This window comes from Ischnura elegans, chromosome X, assembly GCF_921293095.1.
Source record: "Ischnura elegans chromosome X, ioIscEleg1.1, whole genome shotgun sequence".
Classification (NCBI taxonomy): Eukaryota; Metazoa; Arthropoda; class Insecta; order Odonata; family Coenagrionidae; genus Ischnura; species Ischnura elegans.
In genome coordinates, this window is record NC_060259.1 from 91,765,425 (window position 1) to 91,780,927 (window position 15,503).

At 42.0% G+C, this 15,503-nt stretch overlaps 1 protein-coding gene across 1 annotated transcript in view; it reads left to right on the forward strand.

The window, feature by feature from the left end:
* The first annotated feature begins 2,832 nt into the window (after window positions 1–2,832).
* Window positions 2,833–15,503, forward strand: part of LOC124170904 — a 45,818-nt gene continuing 33,147 nt past the window's right edge. Inside the window, exon 1 of the mRNA XM_046549950.1 lies at window positions 2,833–2,967. Within this exon, the coding sequence (XP_046405906.1) occupies window positions 2,848–2,967 (120 nt within the window). The 5' untranslated portion in view covers window positions 2,833–2,847. The remainder of the gene's footprint in view (window positions 2,968–15,503) is intronic.

The following is a 15,503-nucleotide window of genomic DNA, read 5'->3' on the forward strand; positions in this document are numbered from 1 at the left end:
GCCCATTCCACTGGCTTACAACGACCAATGGTCTGTTGAGGCTCTACCTTCCCACCGGAAATCTGAGCGCAAAATAAATACATACAAAATCTTTCATTCATAATGTCTATACGCCCGTCTGGTTTTTAGTAAAGCAGGATACTTTCATGCACGATGGTGCTGTACATTTGTGGAGACTCATCGACTGGTTGAGAGAGAACACTGCCGGAAGAGCTGAAAGCAGTCATATGTCCGGTTACTCAAGGGAACGAATTTTTCCGTCACCCTGACAATGTACTACTTGCTATGTAATAGCTGATGAGCGTGAGGAGATGAGACAGGATGGGCGGGAAAAAATTAGATGCACGCTAGAAAATGCGTTTGACGACCAACCCGAGATTTTTTTATTGTTAGATTTTAATATCGACGTAAAGGACTACACGCTGATAATATAATAGAGAGAGACGACGGTACCTGCAGTTATATCTGACCTTACCGCTGTGGAAATTAAAACATCTTTTGGGAAACATTCAACTTTGAAGTTAAGTATTCCTTTTATTATCCATGCGGTCGAAAGATTCGTGAAAGAAGTCATCCGAAGTTTGTCGACAGCAGCGAAAGACGAGGAACGACACTGACATAAGAAATACAGACTAGAAAGCAAATAATTGAGTAAATTTTTCGTGATTTTTTCAGCACAGACGCTGCGGAATGACCAAATATTAGTTAGACTAACGAAGAAACACGCACTTGGTGTGAATTTCGGAGCATTTGGGGCGTGGGAGAGGGGGGAGGCAAGCGGGGGGGGGGGGGGGGGGGGAGGGTGCAAGGGGCCTCCATAGAAAATCCATTTACTCGCAGCTGTCGGACATTACCGGAAGAGATGCGCGTCTACAAAGTTCGCACACACTAGCCACTCTAGAGGCCACCTCATAGACCGTAGGATCTTTTCTAGCGTTCTCTGATCTAAAAATATCGAGAACAATACAAAAATATTTCATCACTTCTCTAAAAGTTGTTGACGTCGATTTGTTTAACGCCAACGAGACACCAAAAAGGGACACGTCGTCAACTACGCTATCTTTTTTACCTTCTGCCATCTTCCGATTTATATTATGAAAGATGAGCCCACCTAGCAACAAAGGCAGGATGAATTTTGCTGTATTTGGGGCGTGGGAGGGGGAGAGGCAAGCGGGGTGGGGACGGGAGCGTCCTACCGTTCCTCTTTCCGCGACGCTGCGTGGGCGATGGAACATTTTCATCGCGGACGCGCATCCAAATTTTGCATTTTGTGGCTTGAGGGTGGAGGATACGTCAAAATGCACGAAATTTTCGCTCTAAATGCTGAGTAACTCGGCAATATCTATCGGGAATGACCATAAAATATTGATTATATTGATTTCTGACCCTCTCTCCCATAAATGGCATTTTAGGGAGGGTCAGGGATTAGCCTGAAGGTCTTTTTTCAGGCCTTATTTTTGATCAGTCCCAACACTTTTTTCATTTGGCCCGATGTATTAGAAAAAAAAAATCGATTTTTCCGATACCCCTGTTGGACACCGCTTGCATGGTGCATACCATTGCCTTCATCCCCTTTCGTATACCCCTTCCCTTCATCCCCTTTCGTTCATCCCCTAGCCTTCAATCCCATGCCTTCATCCTCTTTCCTTCTTCCCCTTTCCTTCATCATCTCTTGAACATCCCCTATCCTACGTTCTATCTCTTTCATCAACTTTCATCATCCTCTTTCGCGTATCCCCTTCCCTTCATCCCCTCTCCTTCATCCTCTTTCTAACATCCCCTCTTCTCCATCCTCCTTCGTGCATCCCCTTTCCTTTAACCCCTTTCTTCTTCCTCTTTCCTTCGTCCCCTTGCCTTCATTCCATTTCTTAGCCCCCATTTCCTCCCTCCTCTTCCCTTCTTCCACTTCCCTTCATCCTCTTTCCTTCGTCCCCTTGACTTCATTCCCTTTCTTCGCCCCCATTGCCTTCATCCTCTTTCCTTCTTCCTCCTTTCTTCGTCCTCTTTCCTTCATCCCATTTCCTTCATCCTCCTTCGTGTATCCCCTTGCCTTCATGTCATTTCGTGGATTCCCTTTGAAAGCTCCAGCCAGCATTTCCCGTCTCACGGAAGCATTTCATGGGCTATTTAGGGAGGCGAGCGATAAGCGGGTCCGATGAGTGGGGAGTGCGACAATTTGGGGATTCAGGAGTACGGACCGAGCATTTACCTTCGTATTGGGAAGTATGGGTCCTCTGGGATATTTAACGTTTGATCATCAGACGACTCCAGCAGCACCACTGGACAGATGACCCCCTCCATTTGTTTGTGCTCCTCCTCCTGGGATGCGCCACGAGACAGAGTACCTCAGGAATTTTTAACGCAAACGATTCCACCACCTCATACACGCAATTGCAATGCTCGAAAGGGGTTTGGGTTATTGTATTTTATTTGCAATGTCGTCGCCTTCGCTGCACTCCCACCCGTTCGTCCAACTCCATCTTTGCTCGCAGCTCATGACCACAAATGCACTGCATTTTCGCAATCGGTGTCTTCCGGTGAAACTGTTGCCTCGCGCAACTGACGGCATCCGCATCAGCGCAGCTAGTATTTTCTCCCAAAATTTCTCCTAATTACCAAAATGTCTTCGGCAATAATGGAGGCGAGGTGACGCGGATTACTGAATTTTATTTCTGAGTCGGCGCCCAGTCGGGAGCCCAGTGGGAAGGGGCTTTCTTGTGTGGCGTGGCCCGCAGAGGGTCGAGTCCGGCGGCGCCGTGACCGCCTCGCTTCCCTCGAAATCCCTTTCCCCGACGTCGCAATCGCCGCTTTTTCAATCCACGGCGACGCGGCTCGACTCGAAAATAAATGCGGGCCCAGGGCCAGGTTCGGCGGGGGTGGCGTCGCTTTTCGGAATCGGCCAGTCGGTGTCACGAGGCGGTGTGGAGAGGCGGCGGTGCAGCGGCGACCACCATGCATCGGGCCAAGGTGAGAAGCCGTCCACGCTCTCATCGTGCAAAGTGTCCGGAGTGATTTTTGTCCCGCCAATCCATCCCATTGCTTCCGGTGTGACCGATATGTTGTTTTACAGAATGATACATTTTCCCGGTGGATTTTTATGCAAAAGAGATCTTGACTTTCCGTCCGGCTGATGAAATTTCTGGCTGCCAACGTTTCCATATCCGAGAAGACCAAATGACAAATCTTTCGTCAAAACGTTGGTAGCCTCATTACCCCGATGGAATGAAGAAAACAATTCTGCGCCATAAGCACCGCAGTTTGATTCGAAGTGCGGATATTCTGCGTGGAAACTTATCTTGACCGGGATTCGTGCCCGGATCCTCCGCACTAGCGCCAGCCTCTCCCACAAATTCAGTCACCAAAGGATCTTCTTTTCCTGTGGGTTTTTGCCACTGATACTACCAAGGTATTATATTTCCCAGTTGGAGCAAAGAACGTGAATTCTGGGGAATCCATTTCAAATCGCGGCCCTAAACGATTTTCCATTCAAGAAATGTCTCAAATTGGGCGCTCACGCGCGCCAAATCCTTTGAAGATCTTTCATTCAAGTTCGTGTTTTTTCCACTTGCGTACTCGCAATACGGCACTAAAAAATTTTTGTACTTAGATATGCTTTTTTTGTAGCGGGTAGCGTTGTAAACATAACCCAACAGGCTAATAAGGGTTGTAAACATTGCTATGGTCCTAGCTTTCAGAGGCCATTACAGGTCGTATCGTCAGGTAATCAACAGGATATCTCTGGCAAATATTTTTTTGAAAAGAAAGGAAGATGAAGAGCTTTAGCTATATAGCAGGAGATCGGTTTCCCGGAAATATAAATAACGGAATGATATACACAACGGAGGGTTTTCCGGAATTTTTTTAGTTGCATCTTCGGACATACGGCTATCCAAGTAGTTTAATTTCCGTCTCAGAGCCTGGCTGTCCTCACGCAAATCCCGAGACGGCTAATCGACAAAATTACCCATTTTTTCCGTAAAATGTTTCATTAGGTGACTTTAGATACCTAGATGTGGTGATTTCGTGCATTGAAATTCACGGCGTCTACATGCGATGTCTATTCCTCGAACCTTGCGGACTTAATTAGGAGATGAATGGAAGTTTACATTGTGCGCGCCAAAATTACTTCGAACCTATCCGAGGAGATCTGCAGTTTCACGAAAAATGTGTGGCACGTGAATGATGACTGTCAATTTTCCTCCTTGAAATACGATTGTCTACTTTTTAATGAATTGAGCTCCAACCGTCATGAAGAAGGTCCACCGACGCCCTTTTTTTACACGCACTCATTTTGCAGCAGTGAAAATCAACATTTTGCTTAAAACACATCTCTTCAAATGCCGTTTTCTCAGATGAAAAAGCACTCTTTTCCGATCAAAATTTCGTCTTTCTTTTTAATTCGTGAGTGAAATAGCCAGTTGCTTCAGGCGCGGGAGCCTTTTGCTAGTATTATATCGGATATTTTAATCCCTTTTCACATGTAGTTGTTCTTAAAGCATTTTTTACCCTTCCTAATATTTTTTAAACCTGGAATTGGGACAAGCAGTTCAGTGCAACAATTTCCTCTGACGCCAACGCACATTCAGGAAAAAATCCCGTGTTGCAATGTTGTGTAAATGAGAGGCCAGCCTGCATTACGTTGGTGTTGAGGCGGGCGAACTACCGCCGCAAAGCCCGCGCACTGAAGCCTCCCTCTCCATATGAATCATGCGAATTAGTCGAAGATTGCTTATGAAATTATTGCAAAATAGTTTTTCCAAAATACTGGCGTTCTCCGCACTTACAAGATTAGCTGAGAATACTTATATTAATTGAGAGTTAAAATTCATAATCGGTTACGGTATGTAATGTATTTGAAGTGGGAGTACCTTTGATCGGAGGATTTTTGTAATTACCGATAAGTTTATGTTAGCAGTCGTGAAAATGACATCGAATTTGGGACAGGTCAATAAAAATATGAAGGGACGATAAATCGTTGTTTTCGGAGGATTGTAAACATTTGTGCCATTTTCCTTCCATTTACAGGTGGTCTTATAAAGATACAGGCCGCCCCTGAAGAGTGCACTCCCACGGCCTCCGCCCCCCCCCTGCGCCCCTCCCAGCGTCCCCCCACCCCCCACACCTTCTCCTTCTCATTCCCAGAGTCACTCAGAGCTGAGCATTTGCCCTCGCCACTTGTCTCCCCAATATGTTCCCCTTTTAAGCACTCGAGCCTGTTTTTCTTTGCGAACGGCAGTTGTGTCTTGATCGTGGGGTTTGCGGGGTAGTGCGAAGATACAAGTGTAGATTTAAATGTTGTCACGTATTTCCTTTGTATACCACGGAAATGTCAAGGCGATAGCGTTATTCATAACAAATAGATTGTATCGAAAAATGCAAAATAGGAGCCTTGTGGTGGAGCGGTCCTGAACTTACGGCTCCCGTCCCAGTGCGAAGATACAAGTGTAGATTTAAATGTTGTCAAGTATTTCATCTGTATACCACGAAAAGGTCAAGGCGATAGCGTTATTTATAGCGAATAGAACGTAACGAAAAATGAAAAATGTGTGTGCAAAATGCCTTGTGGTGGAGCGGTCCTGGACTCACGACTCCCCTCCCACCGCTTCGACACCCTTCCTTCATTTCCTCTTTCTTATTTCAAACTTTTCGCGTGCATGGGAATCGTTAATCGTGGGTCGCACGGTCTCTTACAAAGCCAAAGCTCTCACTCCTGGCTCACGAGAAGTTTTTCGCACCGCAATTGATGTGAATTTTCCCTCCATTCACGTGGCAGAATTGAAATATGCCAAAAGTGATGCGGAGTGGCTGAAGAGCGGTCGAGCCGGAGATAATGGGTGCTTTCCAATCGCGTATCTGCGCTGATCTGTTTTAAACTGTTTAGCTCAGAGCGTGTTCCAATCGCAGCTGTGACGTCATCTGCGCTAAACAGATGGGAACACATCCTGCACCGTTGTTCGTCTGCGCTAGCAGACAAACTTGTGATGGCGGGAAAATATATTGCTCACGGAAAATGAATTCCACCATCCCAAAAATAAGTATGATGATCATTTGAGAATAATAAACAATAATTTGATCTATATATGTCTTAGATAAATTTAATTAACCTCATAATTTGGGAAATATAATATTATCTTCGTCAAGCATAATGATTGATTTAACATGAGCAAAGGACGATAGCAAGAGGAGGTTGCTAGATTTTCTCGAGTAATTGTCCCTTATTAAAAAAAATAGAAAACGTAGGCTAAACTAAAATGTTATATTGCTTAGATACTAAGCAGATTTATTTCATTAGCTTACATGGATAGCGGGCGTGTTGTATACAAAATTTCCTTTAACGTTCATGTGGCATTCTATTAATTGTAATTCAGTGCCGCAAATTATCGGCAGATTTATAATGCAAAAGTGTTAACATTTTTTACGGCATCACCTGCGTGATATGGATGTAAGTTGTATATGTTACTCAATCCAGAAATGCACAATGAAGTATAACTGCCGGCACTTAAGCGGTTCGGGAGAGGTAATTATTAAGTAGCGATAGTTCCATTAATTTCTTTCAATTAATACTTACGAGTGCTTTAACTAAATACAAAATGAAATAGACGAACATTTATCATCCTTTTTTATTAATAATGTGGCGAAGGTCAGCTCAAAAGCTAGAGGTCATTTGAACATTCCACTTTTGCCGCCGATCGGTCCACCATTTCTAAACACATCAGCGCAGATGCGTTCCAATCGTCTGTTTCAATGTGCGCTTGTGTGTTTCAATCTGTTGCGATGTGAGCTAATCTGCGCAAGGTGATTGGAAAGCACCCAATGTTGCACCGAACTAAATCCCATCGATCCGAAAAGTTTCAACTAATTATATCCATTGCCTTACTTTGCATCTGATACCCTATTTTATTCTTTGCGACCGAGTATTCGAAATCTTGAAGTCTCACCAGCTTGTCGCTCTACGGAGGAGTAAACGACATCTTAGAGCAGACTTCTTAGAAAGCGCATCGTTATACCAACATCCACACCAAGACGGAACCAAAACGCGTGCTTCAGAGAAAGAAAACAATCCAATGCAATAAGTACTTGCAGTAAAATTCAACCGCCTAAAAAGCTAAAGCTTGTAAAAGAAACAATCGACATTCAAACTACTAAATATGACATCAACTTTGTTGCTGTTAATCGCCGTAGCGTTTAAAACTAACGCGCCGATATCGAGCATATTTTTCAGGACGAAGACTTGGTCATGGGAATAGAGAGATGGTTTACGGAAGATATAAGCGACAGCGAAGTTTTGCCTCCAGGATATAAAATCAACAGATGCGATCGACGCGATAGAACAGGCGGCGGAGTTATTCTGGCAGTTAAATCACATTTACACGGCACCGCCCGTGAAATAAGTGACAACGAAATAAGAAAGCGTATGGTGTACAATTGAGCAACTAAACAAAAAGAGTATTCACGTTTGCTCTTTTTATAGACCCCCTAACTCCAATGATATTATTTACCGACTAGAAAATTAAATATCCGCATTAACTCTGAGAGACAGTAAAAGTGTGTAAGTTGTTGGGGTATGTTTTAATCTTCCCTCTATAAATTGGGATACTTACACTGTAAAACCGAATTCAAGGAATAGAGAAATCAGCGAGATCACACTCAACATTCTTGTAAATCACTCTCTCGCCCAAGTAGTTAACAAGCCTACGAGAGGAAGTAAGATACTAGAGCTTTTAGCAGTATGCCATCCTAAGTTGATAAAACAAATCAATATTATTGATTGTATAAGGGATAAAACAGTAATTTTTGCAGCATTAAAAACTGAAAGAGTCAGCTGTAAAACTAAAAGGTTATATTTACTTATTTGATTAAATCAACTTAATAAAATTAGGAGAGATGCTTAATGACTACAGCACAAAATTCGTGGCTAAAATAGGTGATAAAAGCACAGATGTAACACTAAAACACTTCTTAGGAGTTCTGCGCCAAGGAATCAACGTATAAATATTCCACAAAAACTGAAATGTGATAATAAAAACCTCGCTTGTACAACAACGATGTCAGAAGCGACCGTATAGGAAACAGAGAAAACTATACAACTTGAACAAAAGGTCCATTACGTTGGGTGATAAATCGAAGGAACTTGAAGCAAAAGAAAGTTACGATGCACAACGCTCAATAACCAAGAAATCAATTCAAACTGAACAGCAAAATTTCAAGAAAAAACGACTCGGTGAATTACTCGAGGAAGATCCGAAATCTTTTGGGCCGTATGCGAGAGAGCCGCAGGGAAAATCTTCAAACGTAGATTCGTTATTTGATAAAAATGGTAAAATTGTCATAGAAGATATTGACAAACCTAACACGTTAAATTCCCATTTCGAAAGCCTTTCCCACCACTACAGACGATAGTGCATGTAATTTAGACATCCCATGTACTGAGGAATCGTTGGAAGAAATCTATTCAACGCGATGGGATAAATAAACTGCAACAATCGATAAAGAATACTAAATCCCTGGGTTTGGAGGGAATAGGAAATTCACTGTAGGAAAGTTACCGCTAGACTGGAAAATGGCTTGTGTTACTCCGATATTCAAACAGAGAAACAGACATGACCCAGGCAATTATTGTCCAATCTCTTTAACATCGATTATAGGCAATATACTTGAGCATATCGTCGTTAGCAATATCATGACATTCTTGGACAGTTCTTTCTTGTTCCATGGCTGTCAGCACGGATTCCGAAAAGGTAGATGATACGAAACACAGCTCGACACGGTACCTCAAAATGAAATTTTATACAAATTACAATCATGCGGATTAAACGAAACAGTGGTAAACTGGGTTGGCGACTTGGTGAGTGATCGTAAGAAAAAAGCAGTTCATTACGGAATTAGCTCTGATATAGTTGAAGTGACGTCAGGTGTTCCACAAAGAAGCGTAATTTTCCAATTTTCTGTAAATTTCCCTTTCGGTCATTATATACACTAATGAAGCCTGCCCCAGATTTAGCAATAAAATGCGTTTTTTACTGACGACGCTGTCATCTATTTCACTTTTTAATGCTATCGGCGGATTTAAACAACGTTCATTTGAGGATTCAAAGAGTGGGGACTCGAACTTAACCTGAGCAAATGCATGGCGGTAAATTTTTTTGCGGAGTTCGTCCCACTATGACCATTTCTATGCTGTAGATGGTATCAACATAAAGGCAACAGACGAATTGAAGTACCGTGGAGTTGGGATAACTTCGAAACTCTCGTAGGGAACACATACACGGAATAATCGCGGCATAGCTATGAAGAAATGAGGATTCGTCAAGCGTATTGTGGTAAGGTTTTCTGATTAGAAAGTAAAAGAACGATGCTATTTTGCACTCGTACGACTGCATCTAGAATAAGTAGCGAGCATGTGGAATCCGGTGAGGACTTAATTCGTGAACTGAATAACACACAAAGGAAAGCTACGCGATTCGTCAAAAACTGCTACGTACAGACAGCGTTACCCAGATGTTAAGCGAATTAGGCTGGGATATCTAGAGACCCGGAGGCTGCGCGCAAGGCTTAATTTGCTTCAACAATTAAGAATAGATTTCTTCCAGAGTGATATGGAGAACAACATTTTAGAGCCCCCCTATATTTCGAGGTCCGACAAAAGAAATAATTAAGAGATATATTTTGCCGAACGGATAGATATGGGAATAGTCGTTTTTCCTCCGAAAAATAAAAGATTTTGTTATCGCTAGTGATAAATTTGTATGTGAATTTGCTTTTTATACATAAACGGCTGGTATAACACCCTCTGTCAAACGCCTTTTTAGGCGGCTTGAGGGGTAATATGTAGATGTAGATATCCTACTGTGGAGCACCCCGAACCCGCCACCGTCCGCACTTGAGTGATGACTTGAGTGAGGATTTGGGTTTTGTCCGAATTTCGGGTGCCGTGGTAGTAACCAGGTTTGCGATATTTTTCGGGAGGGAATCCGATTAGTTACTGCAAAATGAGATGGAATTAAAGTAAAATGTCTTCTTTGCTAATAATTTAGGATAAATAAGAAAGTTTCTGAATTTACAGTCATATTCAACTATAAGGTAGTATCAAAATACGGCAGAGTGAAAAGAATTCAAAAATATATGAATGAATGAAAAATGTGAAGAATATGACATGCTCCAGATCAGACTCTTCAACAAAGTTTTCTTTTAACTCATACATAATCACCCTCTCAAAAGCTCCTTCCTGTTCATGGACGCCTCATTTGCTAATGCAATTCTCTTCCTGATGTCCTTACAACTGTATCCGTTTTCTTCTAACGCGCTGCCTTAATAGTTGAATTGCTCTACCAGCTTAAGTTTTTACCTACCCACACACACCTTTATCTTTAGTCTCACATTCCTCGCTCTCGATGCTTTAAAAACCACATGACCTTGGTCTTCTTGCGATTAATCCTTAACCAATACTCCTCGCAACACTCGTTTAATGTATCCAATAGAACCTGAAGCCACCTGGCTGACTAGTTAATCAACGCCCGATTATCCGCGAACCTCAATGATTTAAACATCCCTCCTCCCACTTTTACTCCAGGGTTAAACTCATCCTACGCCTCTCTTACCATCTCCTCAGCGTATACGCTAAATAGCAGTGGCGATATTAGGCTAATAGTCCCATAATTTCCGCATTCCACAGCTATCTTCCTTTTTCATAGTGGAATTAGAACCGTCTTCACGAAATTCTCTGGCCAACACCCCTCCTCATAGATCCTGCGAACTAGCTCGAAAAACCTTTTCTTACTATCCCTCCCAAAATTCTTCAACACCTCACATGGGATATTATCCACGCCCACTGCTTTCCTAGCCTTTATATCACGAAGGGCTCTCTAGATGTCCTAATCTAAGATCCCCGGCCCTAGATTATCCTCCTCCATTGCACTTTCCAGTGGCTCAGCGAGGGGGGGGGGGTTTGGGGGATAAAATCCCCCCCAGAGCTCAGACAATTTTTCAAGTTTAATGTTTTTTATTTATTTGGATTAATAATACTTACAGAATAGTGTTAGGATTAATAAAATATCCCTTAGAAGGCCGTAAAACTCACCATTTTTAACCATTTATCTTATTTTTTTCTGGAGGAGGGCCCTCGCACCTCCCGCTTGCCCTGGCAGGTATGCCACACCCCCAGAAACCCCAATATTAGTTGTGCCTGAAACCCCCAATATCCTTAATTCCTGGCTGCGCCCCTGGCATTTTCCTCCTCTAAAGTCAATCTCTCCGTCCTGTTTCTACTTTCATACAGATCCTCCACGTATTCTTTTCATTTACTCTGTACCTTTTCTCGATTGGTTAGCATCCTTCCATCTTGATCCTTGATTTTTGACATGGGTTGTCCTCATTTGCCGCCCGATAGCTTCTTAACTTTGGCGTAAAACACGCCTACCTCTTCTTACTTCTGGCACTTTTTCGTTTTCTCACACTGCCTTCTCCACCAAACCTCCCTTACCCTCTTAGTTTCACGTCGTAATCGATTATTTAGCTCCCTATGCATACTTTTGCCCTGCTCAGTGTCCACGTTTATCCACTTCGTTCTCTCCTCCATTTCTTTTACCATTGCCTTCTTAATCTATGTCTTATTTATCCTAGTACTGTTAACGTTGCCAGTTGAATAGGGTGATTTCCTATTATTTTTTTATTGTCTAAATCGAAAGATTATTACTCCTGGAGTACGTATTTCACGCTTTTAGATTTTTAAATGACGATATCTATTTTTCGCGATTAAATGAAAAGTGAATATTTTCAAGCGCGCGAAAACGAGACGCGTAAGTATGAATGCCGGGAAATCTCTCTCCGTGTGGCGTATTTCTGGTTCCCGCTGCCGCCCTGTGAGGTGCCCTTGAGGCGAGTTGAGCGCTGATACGACGCAGGCTGCTAGCGGGTAGCTGAGTACCCTGCTGGCTGGTAGCGCTTGGCTTAAATAAGGATTATTAATACCTTATCAAATGAAGAAAACTTTCCGACCTTAGCCAGATTTAATAAGTGATTGTTAAGACATGTTTCCCTGAGCTCTGCGCCTCATGCATGCATTGGTAACCTCAGACGATGTATAACTCCTATCTTCTCGTATAGAAACTAGGTCCCTGTGACGTCACGTGGAGTGGCATCGCATGGGCGCCAATCTGGCCCTTTTCAAATGAGGATAAAAATGGACCATTGCCATTCGTCTAAACCGGTACTTCTAAAACGAAATTATTTGTATATTATGAATACAGTAATGGTGGGTAACGAATCGCAATCAATGCCTTTCGTTTTATTTGATGAAGGAAACTACCCTATTCTCCGCCGCTTTGACTATTCCAGTTCTAATATTATCTCACCCTTCCTCCACAATCTGTGCACTTCCAATCCCCCGGATATCATTTCCCACTAGTTCCTGACATTGTCTCATATCTTTTTTTCGGTTCGGTTTCCTACCGGAATTAAACCCGCCAGTGCAGCTCTAGGGGTCATAGGAACGCGCAAGCCTTTACACCGCAACTAGGTTGTACCCCAAGGGAAAGGCGATGGATATTGAATAACAATAATTAATTAACATTAACTTAAACTTTTTCAATAACCTTAATAATCCGTCGTTATATTTGCATCGTTCTTTATATTTCAAAAGTGTTTAACTCTAAAATCGGCGAGGAAACTTCGTCTAATTGTAAAAATCTGCGGTAACGCATGAAAAGTCAATGAACTTGATTTAGTTTTTTATTTCCAAAATGTTAATAGCTTCCTGTTTCTGTTGGTGAACCAAAACCAAATTTTCGGGAGAATATCATTAATGCGGTCGCATGGACGAATGTCCGTTAAGAATAGAAGCCCATAAGAATGCCTTAACTGCCATGCCATCAAGGCGATACCACTTTCATCCAAGCGATATGGATGGAATATTAAATTAACATGTATTTTTGCTGTAATTTATCCACCGAACATTCTTAAGCCTTCATTTTTTTCATGATGGAAATCAGCTGAAAGAGATTTTCACATTTCCTAGAATATTATCCGTTAAAAATATTGAAGAGGACTTCCAAAAAGTCGTTAATTGTCCTCATGTTTTATATTTTGCCGCCACATACAGTATACAGTGGGGAAAGTGGTTGTCGGTGCAGATAGGAAGGAATTCGTTGCAGTCTTCCCATCTCTGAAGAAGCGAGAGAGTGACCACAATTCTTACTTAACATCGGATGGCAAATGGTGATATATTGGTGATAGGTACTCTGTCTGATAGTGCTATATCGCACCGCCTAACCTAAGACCTTAACGCTCTGATAAGGACCACGCCGACGCCTGAGGCGGTTCATCAAACCCGTGAACTTTGCTTATCCGCTCAGCAGGCAACCTGGCCGCCGCTGCCGGCGAAGTGGCATCAAATCGTCATCATTGAAAATGAACAGAGGCATAGGAAAATAGTCAATCTCAAGTTAGATGAGAGTGCATTTACTAGATTCGGGTGAAAATGTGGGTAATATGGCGCGGAGTAAATGTGCACCGTCAATTCTTCCGATAAGAGGGCGAAAAACTGGAGGCCGCATGGAATTCGGAGCAATATGAAAAGGTAGATACCTTGTTAACATTTTTCTGGGAAAATTATGAAGTGTCATCCACAGTGGGTGCACTTAAGACATGGGGAACTTAAACAGAACATGAAAATTAGTTCCAGTTACGGAGAAAAATATTGGTATTTATTGTTCATATACAAAGGTGTATATATAGGTCTATATAACACAAATAATTTCAAGTAGATATAAAAATCACAATACATAATTTAAAGGTGTCCACTGTCGAGCATTCATTCAGTTCGATCATTTACCGCTTAAATTTCAATTCCCTTGTCCAGTAAATCCGTTTCGCCATCAAAATTTACAGTCAATGATTGGAATAAAGTCGACAATATTTGAGACGATTCCGTTCATTCAATTCACCATTTTCTCCCCTGCATGACTTGATCGACAACGGGATTCATCACCGCTGCACTTCACTCCGCCAAAAAACGCGCTTTACGCTCCTTCCTTTACTCACCGTTCCCAAAAACCACAACAATTGCCGTACTTCTCAGTCGCACTAATCAAACGGCGCCCGTCATGATTGGCTAAGATCACGAATTCAATCCGAAAAAAAAAACAAATTATAACCGACTATCTAATATTATCAAAAACGAAAAAAAAATCAGCACTACGAACTGGGCAAACCATATTTCGAAGTTTACTTTTGAAAACCCTGTCCCCCTAGATTAGAAAACGTCGAAATCCAAGCTGACCACTTGCAAAAAAACTATGTCCCTAGATACTTCTTCATCTCCAATAGAAGAATCAATTAATTCTTTCTTCACAAATCTTCCGACTATTCCTGCTTCCTCTCCAATTCCAACTCCGTCAGAAATGCGCAGTATTCTTTCCTCCCTTTAAGTGAAAATAACCCCAGCTTGGACAAAATTACCAACTGATTTAAGTATACCCGGACTAACCACGGTGATATCTTTACGGAGTCACCCGCAACACAATTACCAACACTCCAAGGAAATTTGCCTTTGCCGGTCTTCAACATTTCTTTCCCCTCGATCCAATCTTTCTTTATCATTGCTATTCTTTCCCGTACTTCCCAAAGGCTTGGAAAAAAGCATAAGCTATTCTTATTCCCAAAACCGGGAAAGACCCGAAAATTTTCATTCCATTTCCTTTCTTTCCAATCTTTTTAAATCCTTGAAATTATTGTTCTTCACCGTCTTGAATATTTTTCTTCGAAAAACAATCTCATTCGTCTGGAACAGCTTAGATTTCGGCGCAAAATGTCTGCCATTCACCAAATTCTGCGCCTTGTTGAAAAAAGTCATAATCTTAATTGTAAACTCTCGGCAGACGCGATTTTTCTGGACTTGCTGCGGCGTTTGATAAAGTGTGGCACAAAGGCCTTATTTACAAACTCAATCAATTAAAATTCCCTCCTTCCGACATCCATTTAATTATTCAATACTTTGTCATCTATACGGCCGATGGACACAGTCTAAGTCCGCTACTCTTTACATTATTCATCAATGACATCTACAGACAGCACAACACAACACATATACGCTGACGACCCTACAACTGTACCGAGGCGTGGTGACACTAACATCAGAAAACTTTACAACCACTTACAACTTTTATTCTTTAATTCACTCATGGAACATACACATTAACGCTACTAAAAGTACACACATGTACTTTTCACCAAGACGCAAATTCGCACCACAATTCACATTACTCATGAACAAGCAAAGAATACCTAGAACTTCCTCTCACAAATTCCATGGCGTCATCTTAGACAGTAAATTAACTTTCCGGTCTCACCCAAAATATTGCACCACGAAAGCTTTGATTGTAATACAATCAATTTTTACTCCGTCTTCCCGTACCTCTCCACTCTCCAATAGATCCAGAGTTAAATTATATGCTTCAATATACATATCCATCCTTATTTATGGCTGCGAAATTTTCGCCAACAAAAGA